This window comes from Temnothorax longispinosus, chromosome 1 (genome assembly GCF_030848805.1).
Source record: "Temnothorax longispinosus isolate EJ_2023e chromosome 1, Tlon_JGU_v1, whole genome shotgun sequence".
In the NCBI taxonomy this organism is placed as follows: Eukaryota; Metazoa; Arthropoda; class Insecta; order Hymenoptera; family Formicidae; genus Temnothorax; species Temnothorax longispinosus.
The window spans coordinates 20,257,648-20,274,933 of NC_092358.1; the positions used below are offsets into that span (position 1 = coordinate 20,257,648).

Consider the following 17,286-nt stretch of genomic DNA (forward strand, 5'->3'; position numbering starts at 1 on the left):
TAAAATATATGACATATATCGGATAAAAACGTTCCATCGCGAAATATAATTACTAGTGTTGATCTGCCATATGCATGATTTCAAAATCGTCTAAAGATAAAATCAAAATTCGTAAATTTATCATATGTGAGATGATTTTGCTTTTATTAATCTAGATGAGAGATAAGATGATTATTGCGATTTATCTAAATAATTTTTTAGACACACACATAAAAATTTATAAAAAGAATTACGCAGATTATAAAAGGTATATTAAAATAGTACTCAATTTTAAATTTTTATTAATGTTGTATTTCTAAGATAAAGATGAATGTACTTTGCATATTTTTCATTCAGATTTCTATATTTCTAATTATTAATTTATTTTTCATTTAAATTTTGGTAACTATTGTAGTCAATGTAATGGTGTTGGATGAACGATATATGATTGGATGTAGTGTGAGATGGGATGTCGATAAGGGCAATGAGTATTGTTGCTGAATTTGTTTATATATTTAATCGGCGCACCCAAGCGCTCGCGAGAAGGCGCGTTTGCCCGCACGCGGCTAATTAATGCGGTGCCGGACTGCCATCTTGGTATAGGGCAACCACAAGATAAAAATAAAGATAATTCCATTTCTTCGTGGATGATATAGATAATTATATCTAGATACAGGCAAATTTCTAATCATATGTATGTAAGATTGTTCTACATTTTATGTAATTTAGGCAATTTTAAGATTAGATTCAGACGTAGGACCATAAATTCCATAAATTCGTTGGATGTGCTGGCATGCTCACTAGCACGTACGATCCATGTGTGCGTCAGTAGAAAAATCTTCATTCCCTTCATTTTACGTACGAAAATAGTAGCATGGCCGTCCGACCTATAATTAAACGTGGCCGCCGCGTTAGCAAATGTCGGTTTGTTCAGTATGATAAAGTTAGCGGCCGATGAACGATGTTCTCGCAATAAGTCTGACCTAGTTATATCGCCAGGGGGAATTAAATAAACTTAATAAAATGTAATAAACATACCATTTTGATCGTGCGTCTGATGTTACTTCATTTTCGGCTGCCGAATCAATACCGTAAGTATATGGAAATACATTACATATGTAAGCTTAAGGGAAGAACTTCGATGGTGTAAAGTACAACGTACTTTCAATTCACACTTACTCAGCTCGTTCTCCTCGCAGCTAAATTAATTAAATTAATGGTCGGACTTCAGAGACCTAAGTGGTCAAAGTTTAAATCCGATTTCGGCGATGATCTTGGAAATTAATTGATCATGGAGAGTGCTCCGAGGTACGGTGCGTGCCCGGTGTGCGGCGAAAACGCCACGTTGAAGTGCGGCAGCTGCAAACGGGAATTTTACTGCGACAAGTCGCACCAATCTCAAGACTGGCCGCGTCATAAGTCCACGTGTGGCGGTTGGGAGATAGGTCGCGACCCTGCACTCGGACGGCACTTGCTGGCGACCAGGGACTTGACGCCGGGAGACGTGATCCTCTCGGAGGTGCCTTTGGTCTGGGGACCATCGACTCACGCGAATCAGCGGGTCTGCGTCGGTTGCGGTAAACGGTGCGACGACGTCGACGCGAGATGCGGCGGGTGTTGCTGGCCGGTGTGCAGACCCGATTGCGGAGGATTGTCCGATAAGAAGAGGCACCAGCTCGAGTGCGCTTTCCTTGCGCACGCTAGAATTGTTCCCAGGTACCTCTATCCGGCGCAAGTTTTGGATAGTAATGAAGTATCCACCTTGAGATACCACTAAATTAGCGAGATATTTAACAAAGGGAGAGGAGAATTTGTTTAATCGCGACTTGAGTCGTACCTACATCCGGAAAGTTTTAATTGTCTAAAAATGTTTCTAAAGAAGCAGTTTTTCGTTCGCGTCATTAATTTCACGCTACGCCCGCAGATGTGAGGTGCTTCTGGTGATTCGTATACTGATACTGTGGCGCACGAAATCGCGACGTTGGACGTCTTTGGCCAAACTGCAGAATCATGTGGAGTCGCGTGGACCCGGCACCGAGGCTCACGACGAGGTGTTGAGTGTGAACCAGCATCTCGGGCCACTTTTATCGATGGCGTCTGATTGCAAAGACATTCTGCCGATGATTTGCGGCCTGATCGACGTGAACGCGTTGGAGACCGCGCCGCCGGAAGGCTCGGTGGCGATTTACGAGAACGCGTCTCTTCTAGAGCACTGCTGCATCGCGAACACGCGACACAGCTTTCGCGTCGACGACAAAGGCAGGCCGCGGATTACCGTATACGCGGTCACGTCAATTAAAAAGTACGTATGTAGCTTCATTTATCTCTCTCATAAAAAAATTATTCATCTACTGAGAGATCTATTGTCGCTAAATAAAAAAAAAAGAATATTCTGAATTTAAAAATATCTTTAGTTTTGACGTGAAAATCTTGAAATAATTAGATTATATTGCGTTAAACGAAGAAAACTTGCTAGAATAAAGTCATTTTATACAGTTCAAGAAAAAAAGTTGAAATAAAAAGTTAAAATTCTTATAAGAAGATTATATATTGTTCAGTATATACAAAACAATGAACGCGTTAATTTGAGTATACATATAAGTTTTGATTTGTTACTTCTTTCTTTTCTGTGTACGCATTTCGCGCGATTGATATTTTTAGGGGAGAACACTTGAGCACCATGTACACACACGCGCTTTGGTCCACCAGAGTCAGGAGGGAGCATCTCCTTGCCACGAAATACTTCGCTTGTCGATGCAAGCGTTGCGCCGATTCCACGGAATTGGGCACGCATTTAGGCACCCTGAATTGTCCCTGCAAAAACGGACTCATGTTGCCAAACGATCCCCTAAACCTGAATACCGATTGGTCCTGTGACGCGTGTCCGGGAATAGTGACGTCCACGGAGGTCGCGGAGTTGATGGATAGACTGGAGCAAGAAGTTACGGAGGTCATGAAGCAGGCGACCAAACATACCTTATCTGATCTTCTTTCACGGTAGAGCCTTATGCCTTTTTCCTAATTGATGATACATTGTTGAGTAGGAAAGTCTAGCTTGTATGTAATTTGCATGTTATTTTGTGTTCGCTGAGAACAATGTTAAATATTAGACAGTCGCGATGAACGTTCATATTTTTTGCGCTATTACTTGGGAACTCAACAAATCGTCCGTTTAGGCTTACGGTGCTGCTACATCCCGGTCATCAGCATTGCATATCCGTGAGCCACTCACTGATGCAGCTGCTACCGGCGACCGATCCACGGAAATCGGAATTATGTAAGCGCGTCATGGACACGGTAAGTCGATTGGATCCGTACGGCGCTCGTTTGGCGCTTTACACGGCGGTCACCCTGCGGGAGCTCGCGACATGTCCCGGCGAGGATAAGCGAGCCCATCTCGCCAGAGCGGCTTCGTTGCTGAAAGCAGAACCGCCAAATTCGCCCGGTGAAAGGCTCCTCAGACTCATCGAAGTGGAACTTTGATCTTAGCCCGTCGTGACACGTAACAGTAGCTATATTTTTGTTATTATACAAGTCGATATGTAAAACAGGGAAGGATCTCTAGAGTTCTTACTTACAAATGAGAAAGTACACGCCAGACTCGCGTGAATGCCAATTACTTGTTTGTCTGTCTAAATTTTCGTTTATTTGTTTTTCTTTTCGATTTCATGTAATCTCTATTCGTAACTACAGATGGCCGTAAAAATGGCAAAATTATTGTATTTATTTAGGGTGAGAGGAGTATAAAAAAACTTATAACTATATGAAGAATGTATACACATACATGTTATACAAATATCAAAATACGTTGATGTATACGTTTGTTGTCGATCCGCATTTACCACGGATGTCGCATATGTGTGTGTGTGTGTGTGTGTGTGTACACTGGTATGGTTGTACATGTCGTAAAATCTAGACTAGATGACTGTGCCTCTGCGACTGAACGTAATCCTTAAATCCGGAAATAACTTCTCGTTGCGCTTTTATTGTTTTCACATCGATTCGCGCTCAGTGTTGTCGCGATTGGTTGGCAAGTAAACTTAATAGCGAGATAAAATAGTTCACATGCGAAAATAAAACGGGAGTTATTTATCGAGTCCAATAAGATCCAATAGATAATCACCGTTTATACTTACCTGAATAAAATTTTAAAACAGCGAAAATTTATATAAAATATTAATATCAGTTTGCATGTACCTACTTCAATAGATTTCTAAAACTCGCGTTATTGTCGCGATAGATATACGATTTGCACGTCTGATCCTCGAAACCTTGTAGATCGTTTTTTTCCCGGTATGCAAGGTGTTCGAAAGGTTTCTTAAGTGTCTATGTGCCCTTTTTCCATCAATAGTCTCAATTACATGAAAAGTCACGACATCCATATATCACTTGAGAAACTTTTCGAACAACGCTCGTACATTATTTGATGAGAAGACAGGTGGGTCTAGGAGTCACCAACGGTGCCCCTATCGTCGCGTCGGTCTTACAGTTCGCTTAATAGGAATCATACGGATTACGTTACGCAGGAACGTCGTGTGCGCACACCCAGCAGCGGGTAGGACAAGGACTGGCCGTTCATCTGCGCCGTGATCTGCAAAAGGTAAGCCTTGCCGGGCTGCAGCCTCCTCAGGGTGAACGGCAGCGCTCGATCATTCGGTGGGTTACGCTTCTCCTCGCAAACCTCGAACGTGTATTCGGACCGCCTACGCCGATGGAGCCCGCACTGATCCGGCACGGTCGTGACACTCGCCAAGGACGACGAACTCCGTAGTTCCTTCACCAGGATGCAGTATTTCGCGGCGCCGGCCGGTTCCACGCCTATCGTCACTTCGTGGCATGTCCTAAGGGATCGGTACTCCCGCGGCGGGTTCTTGGACGGTATCTGCGCCAAAAAGTGCGACGTCCAATTTACTTCTCGAACAAGACAAAGCTCTGGTTAATCGGAATTTATTATCGACGACGGGAGAGCCAATCGATGATGATTTTACGCGACTACGGTGCTATATTCTTGTAAATTCTCAAAGAATGTTAGTATGGTATAACTAGATGTGAGTTTATCTATAATATATTTCTCCTTAGGGTAGACCGGGGACAAAAGTAACAGGGTACAGTTGTAACATCGTGAATATTTCTTAAACTATAAAAGGTATGTGTGTATGACCGCGAGGCGAGATCCGCTAGATAGAGCGGCATTTGTTCCTTAGTTCATTGCCGCCCCTCGCGGAACGTGCACGTGTGCAGGAGAAGAAGTTACTTTTTTCCTTCCTGAAGTAAGTTTTCTTACGTGCATAAAATCTGAAATATTTTTTGTTCTTTATGCCGAAGGTATAAGGTTTTATTTTTATATGTTTTAGTGATTATTTATGTTGATGATTTGCATAATACGATTGACTTTCATCCAGATATTTATGTAAAAAATTTACTTCAAATCATAAAATATCATTAGGGGACAATTGTAACATCAATGCCTGGGAACAGTTGTAGCGTTACAATTGTCCCCGTTGCTCGGGGACAACTTTAACTTAATCTAACCCTTTAAATATATATGATTATAAATAATCTTTCAGTTGAGAAAACAGTATTATTTGTTTTTGTTTGCTATAATGTAAAAATACTGATATTGTCATGTAACAAATTATTTTATCATTAAAGATGCATTTTTTATAGAAAATTCGTAAGATTGATTACATAAACCTACTAAATAACCATTATTTTGTTTATAGATGATGTGGTACAATCGTTCCCCTCTGCTGTTACAATTGTCCCGGGGGTTGGGACGGTTGTAACAGTATTCCTCATATTCTTTAAACAATAATAACTTTTTTCCTAGTTACATTACTGAATTCAGCACAAGAAAATTTTGTAGTCAAATAAATTCTACATCTAAAGGTACAGGTCTTTTTTACGTAGATATTATATTTTAACTGTTATAAAATCTTAAACTCAAAATGTTACTTTTGTAACATTTTGAGTTTAAGATTTTATAACAGTTAAAATATAACGGTCTACCCTACTATGAGGAAGTGTCAGAAGATAGAATAGAGTGTAACGGAATCTCTCGCGGTAGTTGTATGAAGGAAATATATATTAGTTTGCAAAGTCCGACACACACACACACACACACACACACACACACACATACTTGCGGATAAATGGTGGACGATTCCTGCGTAGCGAGGACTTTTATGGTAGATACTCGAACTAGCTCCTGCGGTGTGGTCGATATACGCAGGGTGTACGTCTTATTGGTGGGTAGAGGAGGTACGCGCAACGAGGCGTATCCGACCACCTCTTTTTCCTGCTGATCACACGAGACACGTTTTACATGCATATAGGTGTATCGACGCTGTCACGAAAGCCGTATTCCGATTAATGACAGGACGGCCGGTGGCTTTGCGATAGCGTCAATTGTTAATAGACTCTTTCGTGAATTTGCGGTCGGCGCGCATCCGATCGCTTTTCTGTAAATACTCGATGTTTTACCCGCAGTATTCCTTGTCCGCTTAATTTCGCCTTCACGATGCCTCCACCGCAGGGAAGTATGTGAAAGGTGCTCGAGGTGTTGTCCGACGGACGATAACGGAAATTGACGAAACCGTCGGTCTTTCGCAGATTAGCCGTGGTGTAACGACCGGTACGCAACGTCAGCTCCGGCGTCTTCTTGAACCTGATAGCGTCGGTGGCGACCCGATTGGAGACGTTGTTCCGCGTGTTCACCTGTTGAATCAGCATCAGTCATTTCAATAGTTTAACAACAAGCAAATTCACGAGGTATTCAGCGTAGCACAGTTGAATCTGTAATTTGTAATGAAACACGTAAATAAACATATCTCGCAAGAGAGTTACAAAAATTGTATGCAGTTATGTAATAAGAAACCAAGCGTCATTTCCGTGATTTTTAGTTCTCCTATTGTAAAGTGATACTTCAGTGGACAAAAAATTTTCTAATAACACATATGGAAGTGTATTTGAGCAGGATTATAATTCGGTCATTATATTTCGGATAACGTTGACGCAGAATTTTATTTCTAATGTTTCGCGAAATTTGTTCTAGCGGAAAAGTAAAGGTTTCGGAGTTGGCTCCGCATTGCAGAAACTGCGTCCAATTAATAATCTTTACGCTCTCTGTACAAGACTGTGTATGCGGTTCTCGCGTGAAGATGAACACGGCGCAAAAACTAAACGGAAGAGCGTCTATCAGCCTTCTTTTTAAACTGAGCGTATGATCCGTGCGGTTTTACGAGCGATCGATTCGATTAACGTGTGACGAGAGAGATGACCGACCACGTATAGGGTAAAGTTGTACGTAGTGTCGTATCTCATCCTGTGAAGCGTCAGCTTGGTCTGCCGCACGCAGTGCAGACCTTCCGGTCCGCCCCGATGATGGTGCTCCTTCGGGGAAGAGCCGGTTCTCGCCGCCGAGTGCGGATGAGCTTTCAGAACGTTCTGCGCGGCGCAGAGCGTCGATGGGTGCGGCTGCGTACCCGAAGTGACAGCTAAACAGTAGTTGGAGAGGTGAGGATCCACATGACTGGAAAAACAAACGTTCCATCTCGAAATTGCGACTCCAACGAAATCGACGTAGACGCGCATTAACGCGCGGGCCTCGCTGTTACGTTCGTGTGCGCAATAACAGACCTCGGAAAGAAGAGAATTACCGCAATATCGCGTAAAAGTCCACAGATGACGATCGTGCTAAGAATAGATTTCGCGTTCCCGATAATTCGATTTATATCGCTTCTATGGAAATTTGTCCCTTGGCAGTAAAGTCGCGCCAACTCGTTCGCGTCATAATCCTGATCCTAAAGCTGCTCGCGAAATGCTTAGCAAATTACTGCAGTATTTACATCAACATATTCAAACATACTCGAGAAAAGCCTGATTCCAAACTTGTAGAAAGCAGTTTCAAAAGACAAATCGTCTTCTAATACATCCCATTACGTTCGGAATGCAAAGCGAGCGTAAGACGCGGTAAACGCAGCGATACCTTTTGCCCCAGGATATCGTCAGCCGACGTTTGCTTCGTCGCTGTTGAAATCTCAGCGTACGATGGCGATGTTCCTTTCCGTTCGCATATATGCCCGACACGTGATCCAGGGCGCTGGAAGTCGCATACAGAAGCACCGTGCCGGGCGACCGTTCCGCGGGGTCCGTGGACTTGATCTCGAACCAGTAGAGACCGGACCGCGTCTTTGGTATCGTGAAATTTTGGTCCTCCGCGCCCTCGTACGTGAAGAGAGGAGATCCCGGCTTCAGGGTCTTCACAGGCCAACGCGTTTGCGCTAAATTGATTCGGAAATCATTCGAGCGACTTGACAACTCGAGGGATACCCCGATCACCCTTCGTCACACTCGAGGTGACACCAAATATTATTTTGTTAAGTATATCACGTTTCTTTTTCTCGATCGCGCCTTCTAATCGTCAATCTTCAAGTTGTACATTAATCTTCAACAACTTCGACTAGTATCGAGATAGTTATAAATACATTGTAAATATAGCAGAAATATAGGAAAAATACAAAAAGAAAGGCCAATTTATTATTATTGACATAAGATGGAAAGTAAATAAATAGTAACTTTTTAAATATTCGCGTACACTGTTAAATTCCTAGTATCAAATTATACTCAATTTAAGTAGTTTTTAACAATTCCCATAGATCGCTTCTACTCAATATGGCGTTAATTTAATAATGTTAATTTAACTAAATCAATGGAATTAAAATAATACTGTTTTGTGTATAAATAATAAATTTGGACACACATATGGTAATTAAAAATAACAAAATGTTATTTAACTTAAGGTATTGGTTTAAATTTCATCCTTTAATATTTAACAGGATAGAATTTAGAATTGTAAATTGCGTTAAGAATCAAAGCGTTTAAATCACTGATCGCATTGACAAGACGGTAAAACCGCATCTTTCTGTTAAGAGTTAAGCAGAATTTCACATACACTTTTTACCTTCTGCTTCCTGATCGTTTTCGGGCGGCTCTACGTAACTGACCGTCCAGGATATCGGGCCGCTGCACGGGCTAACGAGTAACGTGAGAGGCGGGCCTTCCCGTGGGCTCAGGTAATAGAACCTGCAAGAATTTCATCTGCATCCAGTTTGATATTGGTGTTCGCGGCACGTCGAACGTACGCAAACGAATAAAAATGCGAATTCGATTTCAAATGTCTTCATTGACCACCCTACGGTCGAGGAAATCGTTTCCCGTACTGATCGATAGCGATTTCGTTCCGTTTTCGACGGTTTCCCCGCATCGTCGAGCGCACTGTCGCAAAAATCACCGCCGCGCCTGTCGACTTAACCCGGCGCGGCGCGCGAGCATCGCTTCGCAAGCCCCTCGTTAACATAATCGGCGTGGATCAGCAATGTTAATCCGCTGGAGAACACCGCGCCGGGCGGCGGATGTTGCATATCGTAATTGAAATAATTACCCGGTAGTCGCCGCAATCTCGTAGTCACGCAATACGCATACATGTGCTACGCACGCATACATATATAACCACTGGATTCCACCGTCGTTATATTTAGTCACAATGTTGATCGGTTCGATACAATTCTTTTTTTTCTCTCCTCCTTATCCCCCTGTCTCCTCCGCTTTCTTTCTTCTTTTCGAAAATTACACTGGTTAACTTTACGCCTCGACGATGCTGCTCATCCTATACCGCCCCCGCTCTTCTTCGTGCCCTTCCTCACGCCGTTGGGGGCACTCTTTTTTCCTCTATTTTGCGTCGATGTCTACAACAGTCTACAACGCGCGCGGCTCAACCCGTTAGCTTCCGAGCGTCACCGCCGCCACCGCCGCCGCCGCCACCGCGTCGTTGTCGTCATCATCGTCGTCGTCGTCCGTCGTTTGCAAGAAACGTCGAGACGCCGCCGTCGGTGCAGTCGCCACACGTGCTCCTCTCGTTCGCGTCTGGCGCTGAGACAGCTATTGTAAAATTAGCGTCGGGGCACAATGCCGGCGTCGCGGCGTCTGGGGTCGCGCAGCCACGACCCCCGTGGTCTAAATCCGGCATCCGTGAAGTCATCCTGAACACGAAGAAGAGAAAGAGAGAGAGAAGGAGGCGGGGGGAGGGAGGCAGAGACGAGGAGAACCCCGAATTGATTCTGTTAGACGGTCTGTTCTCTCCCTCTCTTTTGTCGCGAGTCTGCCGCAAGTTTCGTGGAAAGTCGCGACCGAGATAGGTAGGCAGGGCGCTTTTACGCGGCGCGTGGCATCACTCGTCCTCTTCATCCTGGCGCGCGATCCGCGAGGGGAGCGACCCTGCGGAAGGTGCGACTGGACGCGCCGCGAGAATGATGGTAACATCGATACGGACGGTGGAGTCCAAAGGGTGGTTTTAGATTACGCGTTTTAATTTCCCGATTATTAAGTCATAGTATAAAGAAAACCTCTAATGGCAGAGTGACAGATAATTTTGTCAATTTCGAGTTCTCAATTAAAATATCGAAGTACAGATTGTATTAAGCGATTGAAAACAAAGCTCAAAAGAGAAAAAAGCTTGAAGTATTTCAAACTTAATACTTTCAAAAATTGTCTAGTAATATTTGCAAGTAGACAAGAGGGAGAAAATTGACTTCGGAATTTCTACTTCCGACAGACGGATGTAAAAACATCATTTAACAATAGAATTCGGAGCTCGTGTGGTATCAGCGACGAAAGAAGTGTCATGGCCTTTGCGTAGCAGGCGTGAAGACATCCGAGGTACGAGGAAGTAGAATCATCTATTAAAGATTATCACGCTCGAAATTCGACAGATGTGAATTTGCTACATTGTCGGGAGAAAATCGTTGTGCAAATGCTCACTAAATAATCGTAATTTACATTCTAAGCATTACGAAATTTTACGATTTTTTCGAAACGAGACGCACGAGCATTCATTGCCCTCCTTAAACCTCTGTCTCGGTTGGAGACCGACTTTACAGGAGATATTACCGCGCGTTATTCCGCACAAATCTTTGATTTTATACGATCATGATACGTCAAGGTTCTTCAACGGGGCGAACGTACCAAAATCGAATCGAAAACGCCGTGTCCCATTGTCTTTTATAGTACGTTCTCGGTTTGCAAGGATTTCTCTTGGAAGCGGTAAGTCAGGTATATAAATATCTGCTCGCAGCAAAATCGAAAATCTCCCAAGCCAAGAGAGAAGCGTGTAATTCTGTACTTCGACTTCAGTCAGAGTTTCGCGGAAACCATCCGATAGAAGGACTTTATGACGCGTGGCGTCGCGACGGATCGGACCATTAGACACCGGGTGAACATTGTGAGGGTGTAAAGGAGCACGTGGACAATAACGGAGCGACCAAATTTTATCGTCCATCTCCATCGCGCCGTATGCAACAGTCGGCGGCGCGCAGTCTCCGTTTTCTCTTATCGTCGGGAAACTTGAAGCGGCTACTTATGGCCACATAAGCAAATATGTATACGGCCGCCACCTTCTTTGATGATCACGAGGCTATGAAGCATAATAAATTAAAACAAATAAAAGTGAATCAAGCGAGTCTAACGAGTTATTCGCTCCGTTATCCCCCAGTTCGTTTTCCATCTATCGTCTGTCTCATTCGTCGGTTAATTAAAGCATTATTGCGAGGAATCTGTCATTTAATAATCGCGTATTTATCGCAGAAGATAGCTGTACTTAATTTATTAAAAAAAAAAAGAAAAAGTTTCGTTGCAAGTTACTTTCGGTAAAAGTAGCAACAGCGTGACTTTTACGACGCAACCGGCCTTCATCTGTTCTTCCCGTGTACGTCGACATAACATATCTCGCTATATTCGCTACAAGTGATGAAGCTGTGAACCATCGATATGAGTCGAATGTATCGAATCGACTCATGCCTATACGCAAAATGTGCGTCGAATTGCGTGCACAAACGTCTCGTGGTTGACGAAACGCGGCACGGGGTGCGTGACGTTGCTGTAAACGTTCGCGGTGCCGTCGTTGCGCGTATCGAGCAAACAATTTACGCGCACGTAAAAATAGTTGCTTAAATATTTCTCGCCGACTTGAGGTATACACGTGTACACTCGCACCGTGCTAAGATTGCGCGCGCTAATTTTGCTGCATTAAAAGAGAAAAAAATTGCTACGCTAGATCTTGTTGCGAACGCGCAATAGTCGTGATAGAAAATTGTTTGAAATGTTCTCGATTTTAAACGTCGATCACTTCTAATCTCTGATTGATAGCTTGAACGCGTCTTAATCGAATCAGAATTAGTTACTAATAACATTATATGAATAAAATAAATTGGAAAAGTGCTCCAAAACTCGAAATAATTCTTAAGTAAAACTAGAGAAAGAGAGTTTAAACAATTTTAACCAATCTACCATATTTAAACAACATTCCATTACAAGAATATGCGAAATGTTAATAAAGCGAATTTTGAATTAAAAATCGAAAGAATATAGAAGGTAAATTGATGAATTATTTACAGCAATGTCTAAAATTTCATCGATGAGAAATTAATTCCAAGCTAGAGTTCCTTCCCGCGATTTCGGTAAACTTGGTCCTTCCGAAAACACAAGAGATCTATCAGATTTCTAATAGAGATCACGCGTCGTATTCAAACTAACGATCGATCGAGTATTTCTGCGGATATGATTGTGACAGTGCAATGTCATAATTATCCGAACTAATCATACCAGCGGTCTCTTCTCGGATAATTAAACGGCGACGAACGAGGAATCGACACCGCGGCCAATGTAACGTAGTGCGGTATCGGACTTCCTCGCTGCCGTCAGACGTAAATCTCCCGTCAGACGATGTCACGGGAAAAGAAGCCTCGCGACAATAGTGTAACAAAATAAGTTTATCGAATACTCACTGAGACACGTTGCCGGGTCTGATGGTCGCCGGTATCTGGTACTCGGGGTGCAACACGCCGGTCCGGTTGAACTCTTGGACGCGGGTCGGCCGGTCGGCGCCGAACGGTCTCGGACTGCCGATTGTCCGGTAAAGTTGCTGTTGCTGCGGCTGCGGCTGCGAGCGTTGCTGCAATTGCTGCAACTGCTGCCTGGCGCAAAACGGGCAACCGGTGCAACTGCGCGCGATCGACGCGAGTATCATCAGGACGCCGATCATGATGCACGACATGATGATCGCGTTAAGAGATGGTTCCCGGTCTCTCGTAAGTAATGACGACGACGGCGACGACGACGTCCGTCGTTCAGTAGCGAAGGAGTTCGACTGTGTGCCGAACGAGCGAGCGAACTGCCGTCGCCACCACCGCCACCGCCGCCACCACCGCCGCCGCTGCGGTCTAAGAAACCACGTCGGCGGCCGACGAAACGAAGTAACCCCTCTCGGTTCCTAATCGGACGACTCCCGCGTTCGTCCCCCGTGTTCTGATAGAAACCCTCCTTCTCCCTGCCCTTCACCTTTCTGTCCTCACGTAAGTCTGTTAGGGCCTTGGCACATAGAAAAACTTAAGCAGTAAAACGTTAGCAGTAAGAAAATCAACAGTTTGGATTTGCTATTGTTTATGTTATGCCTTAAGTTCTTGACTGTGATTGGCTGATTTGCTTAAGTTTTTTGTGTACCACGGTCCTTATTTTTTCGCAGGCTTATGTACTCGTTAATCCGATCCGCAACTTTGTGAGAATTGTTAATAAAAATAATGAACAATCGTTTATCGTTGTTGCAAGTAGCGTTTTCGATTATCAATCGAAGATGCGCGACTCGAACAAATTCCATCTCTTGTTTCTTGTTCTTCACGATTGAATCTATGGTGCATTACGAGAATTAAAATATTTGATCACCGAGAATTCTGATTCTTTTAAAATATTTTTTTATTAAAGCAACTATATATACGCGTTTCCCTTGGATGCGATGTCTTCGAACTTAAAATAAACGTCTTCTTTCGTCTTCCCAGTTTGATTTCTTTTCACGTTTGCCTTTTAATCTTCGCGAATGCATTACTTCTCCAGGAGAATCTTTCCGTCTTCCCAGTTTGATTTCTTTCCACGGTTGACTTTTAATCTTCACGAATACTTTCTCGAGGAGAATAAGATTGATCGTAAACCTCGGGAATAACGTGCGATAACGATATCCAGATCGAGTTTGCGAAATTCGCACCTCCCACCCACATCGGGGCAACATCTTCTCGATGAGAAGGAAGGTGATTGTCGGGTTCTCGTACGGCGGTGGGTATCGGCTGGTTAAGGTAAAACAAGGTGGACGGTGCTAGAGGGGAGCTGGCGAGAGGCGCGGTGCGGCGCAGCGAACGGCCTTCCTGTATCAACGGGGCGCGAGGAAAGAAGGAGCCGATATGACGCGAAGAGATCGTGCATAGAGGGAAGTTATATACGGCACGGCGCGCTGTATCATGGACCAACCATGGGACGATGATGACAGCAGGTCTGGCGAGTGGCAGGCCAATAAATCATGGCCTGCGGTGTGGGAACCTCTGCCTACATGCTACGTGCGTATGGGCGTACGCCATCGGTAAAACCTTTACTCCCGTGCGGGGTAGACCCCGATCGCGGGATGTGCCGGTGTTGGCGACCTGACGCCGCGCGTATACGTACACGCGCGCGCTCACCACGTGCTCGCCCTCGCCTCTCGTCCACCGATCGTCCACGCGCACGTTTGTGTTCGTGCGGGGCATCGTTATGCACACATCGTGTTACATTGTTGCGCTGTGGAAGCCAATTCGCCACGATGAGTGACGGTCCGACTTCATGAAGCCTGGGCCTTTTTTGGCAGTCATTTTTGCGGGCCCGGGCCCGGGTCCGGACCCGCGGGACGCCGCCGTCGCCGCCGCCGCCGCGGCGGCGAAAAGGCGTGCAACGATGGCCGTTTCGTACTCAAACGGTTTGCTTCCAAAAACGGCGTTGATTATCGATTCCGAAATGATAGTGAGAGGAGAGATCTTTCATTTCTCATACGACCAAGGGTTAATAGAGTCAGTGCTCGTTATCCCGAGTTAATGAAATATTATCTTCGCAAACGCTATTGATTACCGTTCTAAAATACGATGCTTGCAACATATTTTTTTTTGTTGCGATGTGTTTAATAGTAATAATGTTCACTATAACATCCTTTATTCCAATCTCTATTTTTTTAAACTTGAGATTTTTTATTCTTATTTTATTACTTTATGCAAATACTCAAATAAATAATGAAAACCTGATAATTGATCAAATAAATCTGAAATATTTTAAAGCAAAATTATTCGAATTTTACCAACAAACTGATAATCTAAGCTGTTTCGTAAATCGATCAGTTTTAGCACTCTCTTTTTTTTTCTCTCTCTCTCTCTCTCATCTCTCTTTCCTCTCCTCTCCTCTCCTATTTTAAAAGTCTCTAAGATCATGTACACTTTGGTGTTGATTTCTGTGCGCCCAGCAACCTACGATTTTTGTATACCGTTGTCGACTTGGACGAAAGGGAGGCAATTGGACGCTCGTAAAAGGCCCAGATAGAGTCTGCGAAGCTGGCGCCCGTATCCATCGACCGAGTTCTCTCGGCCTCTGCGAGAAAGAGGGGGCGGGGCCCTCGCATAAATTTCCATTGAATGTGCGGCCCTACGCTGGCCCGCTAGTCGATTCAGCGTCAAATAAAAAATACGTTTACGAGCAAAAATGTCGGGCATTACGCCAAAAATACGGTTCTTATAATCGTTATTGTTAAGTACCTCAAAATGTGATACCAAATTATTATACACAGTAGTATCTTCAAACATACAAGTTTGACAAATTTTTTCTCATGATAATAATGTTGCTTTTTAATTCATTAAAATTATTGTAATTTATATGTTGAGATATTGCATATAAAACTAACTGAATAATCGCATAGTAGTTGCTCATAAAATTGTGAAATTAATTTCCCTAAACTTTATACCGCAATAAATTTGCAGAATAAAATTTAATGAATGACTTGCGCCTTATATGCTATATAATCAGTAAAACTGAAACGACCGCGGATTTTTCAATACGTAGCTACAGAAAATCAAAGACTACCCCGCAGGTCAGAAAACGGTGAAATGCGAGACTTCTAACCGCAAAACGAAGAACAAAGATCGCCGTGGCTAATGCTGTCGTGCGAAATTTCTAAATTTAACACCGTCTGCAACATTTCGCGTGTGTGTTTTCTAAACTACAGCAAAAATTGACTGATTGATCAAATTTAATGAAATATGGTTTCTCATTAAAAAAAAAAGATTGAATAAATAAAATTATTCAAGCATTTATAAAATATATATTAACGCATTAATATCTTTATAAAATATATAGATAATTATAGTTTATGAACGCATTTATAAAATATAATTATAGTTTAGCGCGTATATAACTTTTCGGTATAAACTATATATTACTAAAATTTTATTGAAAAATATATTCTCGCATTATTTACAAGAATATTCACCATAAATTGGCTCCTTCGAATAAAAGAGTTGAAAATGCGTTTGTCGGAAGTAACCCATATGAAAAATGTTCCCTTACTTCGAGACTTGTGTGTGTTATTCGCTTCATCGCTCGATTGGAAGAGCCTCGAATGTCGGCTTCGATGATCCACCTGTTTATCGAGCCTAACTTGCTCGAATAGCTCGGTCCCCCTTCTCGGTTCCCTTCCTGCTCTCTGCGGCGTGAAGACCTACCCCGCTTTAGGTGTTCCCTACCTCGTAATACCGACTCTGACAGAGGACTCGCCGACACCTTCCAAGTGTTACATGCGTTCAAGGGTGTCGAGCGTCGTATTGACACCCTTAGATCTTATTTAGAATACGTTTGTATGCGTATACGCGCGGCGAACACGTTGGAGTACGAGAATTTAGACAATGGGACAAATAAGGAATAAAATAGGTAATAAATTGCAACTTTTGCGCGACTTTAAATATACAAGATATGACAAGGGCAGATTACATCTAGAAAATGTTAATATAGACGTAAATGTTAATAGACGTAAGAAAAAAGTAATAAGACCAAACGAGTAGTCCTTTTTTCTAATTCTATCAAAAAATCGTACGTTTAACTCTACTTGTTAGTCAATTAATCTAAGTAGTAGTTATACAGTACATATATTTTTTAACTCAATGCTTATTGTATATTTTTAGTACAAATAAGTCTTTCTTTCTTTCTTATTGCCGATTCTCTTCCGATAAATGTTTCTGCAATATTTTATTTTACGCTTTTTGTTAATTACCGTGAGCACTGAACTGTTAAGAGCAACGTCTGCGTTATGCACCGTGATAATTATTGTTTTTGTGGCTCCGAGACAGTGACTCAGTCAGCCTTATAGAGAACGGTTCTCGTAATATATAAATGCAATTCTCTCTAATTCATCTGTCTAAC

General features: G+C 43.0%; 2 protein-coding genes across 4 annotated transcripts; one reads left to right on the forward strand and one right to left on the reverse strand.

The window, feature by feature from the left end:
* The first annotated feature begins 7 nt into the window (after positions 1-7).
* On the forward strand, positions 8-3,795 carry Smyda-5 (SET and MYND domain containing, arthropod-specific, member 5). 2 transcript variants are annotated; one of them, XM_071783266.1, is made up of 5 exons: positions 8-1,070; positions 1,179-1,695; positions 1,904-2,281; positions 2,641-2,976; positions 3,156-3,795. In XM_071783266.1, the coding sequence occupies exons 2-5, from the start codon at positions 1,271-1,273 to the stop codon at positions 3,460-3,462; spliced, it is 1,446 nt and encodes a 481-aa protein (XP_071639367.1). In that variant the 5' UTR covers positions 8-1,070; positions 1,179-1,270; the 3' UTR covers positions 3,463-3,795. The 2 variants fall into 2 exon arrangements, with proteins under 2 accessions (XP_071639367.1, XP_071639373.1); XM_071783272.1 differs by having other exon boundaries at positions 1,211-1,695.
* Positions 3,796-3,939: 144 nt separating this feature from the next.
* Positions 3,940-13,181, reverse strand: Nord (neuron derived neurotrophic factor nord). 2 transcript variants are annotated; one of them, XM_071783257.1, is made up of 7 exons: positions 12,819-13,181; positions 8,942-9,063; positions 7,967-8,261; positions 7,264-7,510; positions 6,463-6,696; positions 6,122-6,277; positions 3,940-4,861 (listed from the first exon to the last, which is right to left on the reverse strand). In XM_071783257.1, the coding sequence occupies exons 1-7, from the start codon at positions 13,085-13,087 to the stop codon at positions 4,493-4,495; spliced, it is 1,692 nt and encodes a 563-aa protein (XP_071639358.1). In that variant the 5' UTR covers positions 13,088-13,181; the 3' UTR covers positions 3,940-4,492. The 2 variants fall into 2 exon arrangements, with proteins under 2 accessions (XP_071639358.1, XP_071639351.1); XM_071783250.1 differs by having other exon boundaries at positions 8,933-9,063.
* Positions 13,182-17,286: the final 4,105 nt, after the last annotated feature.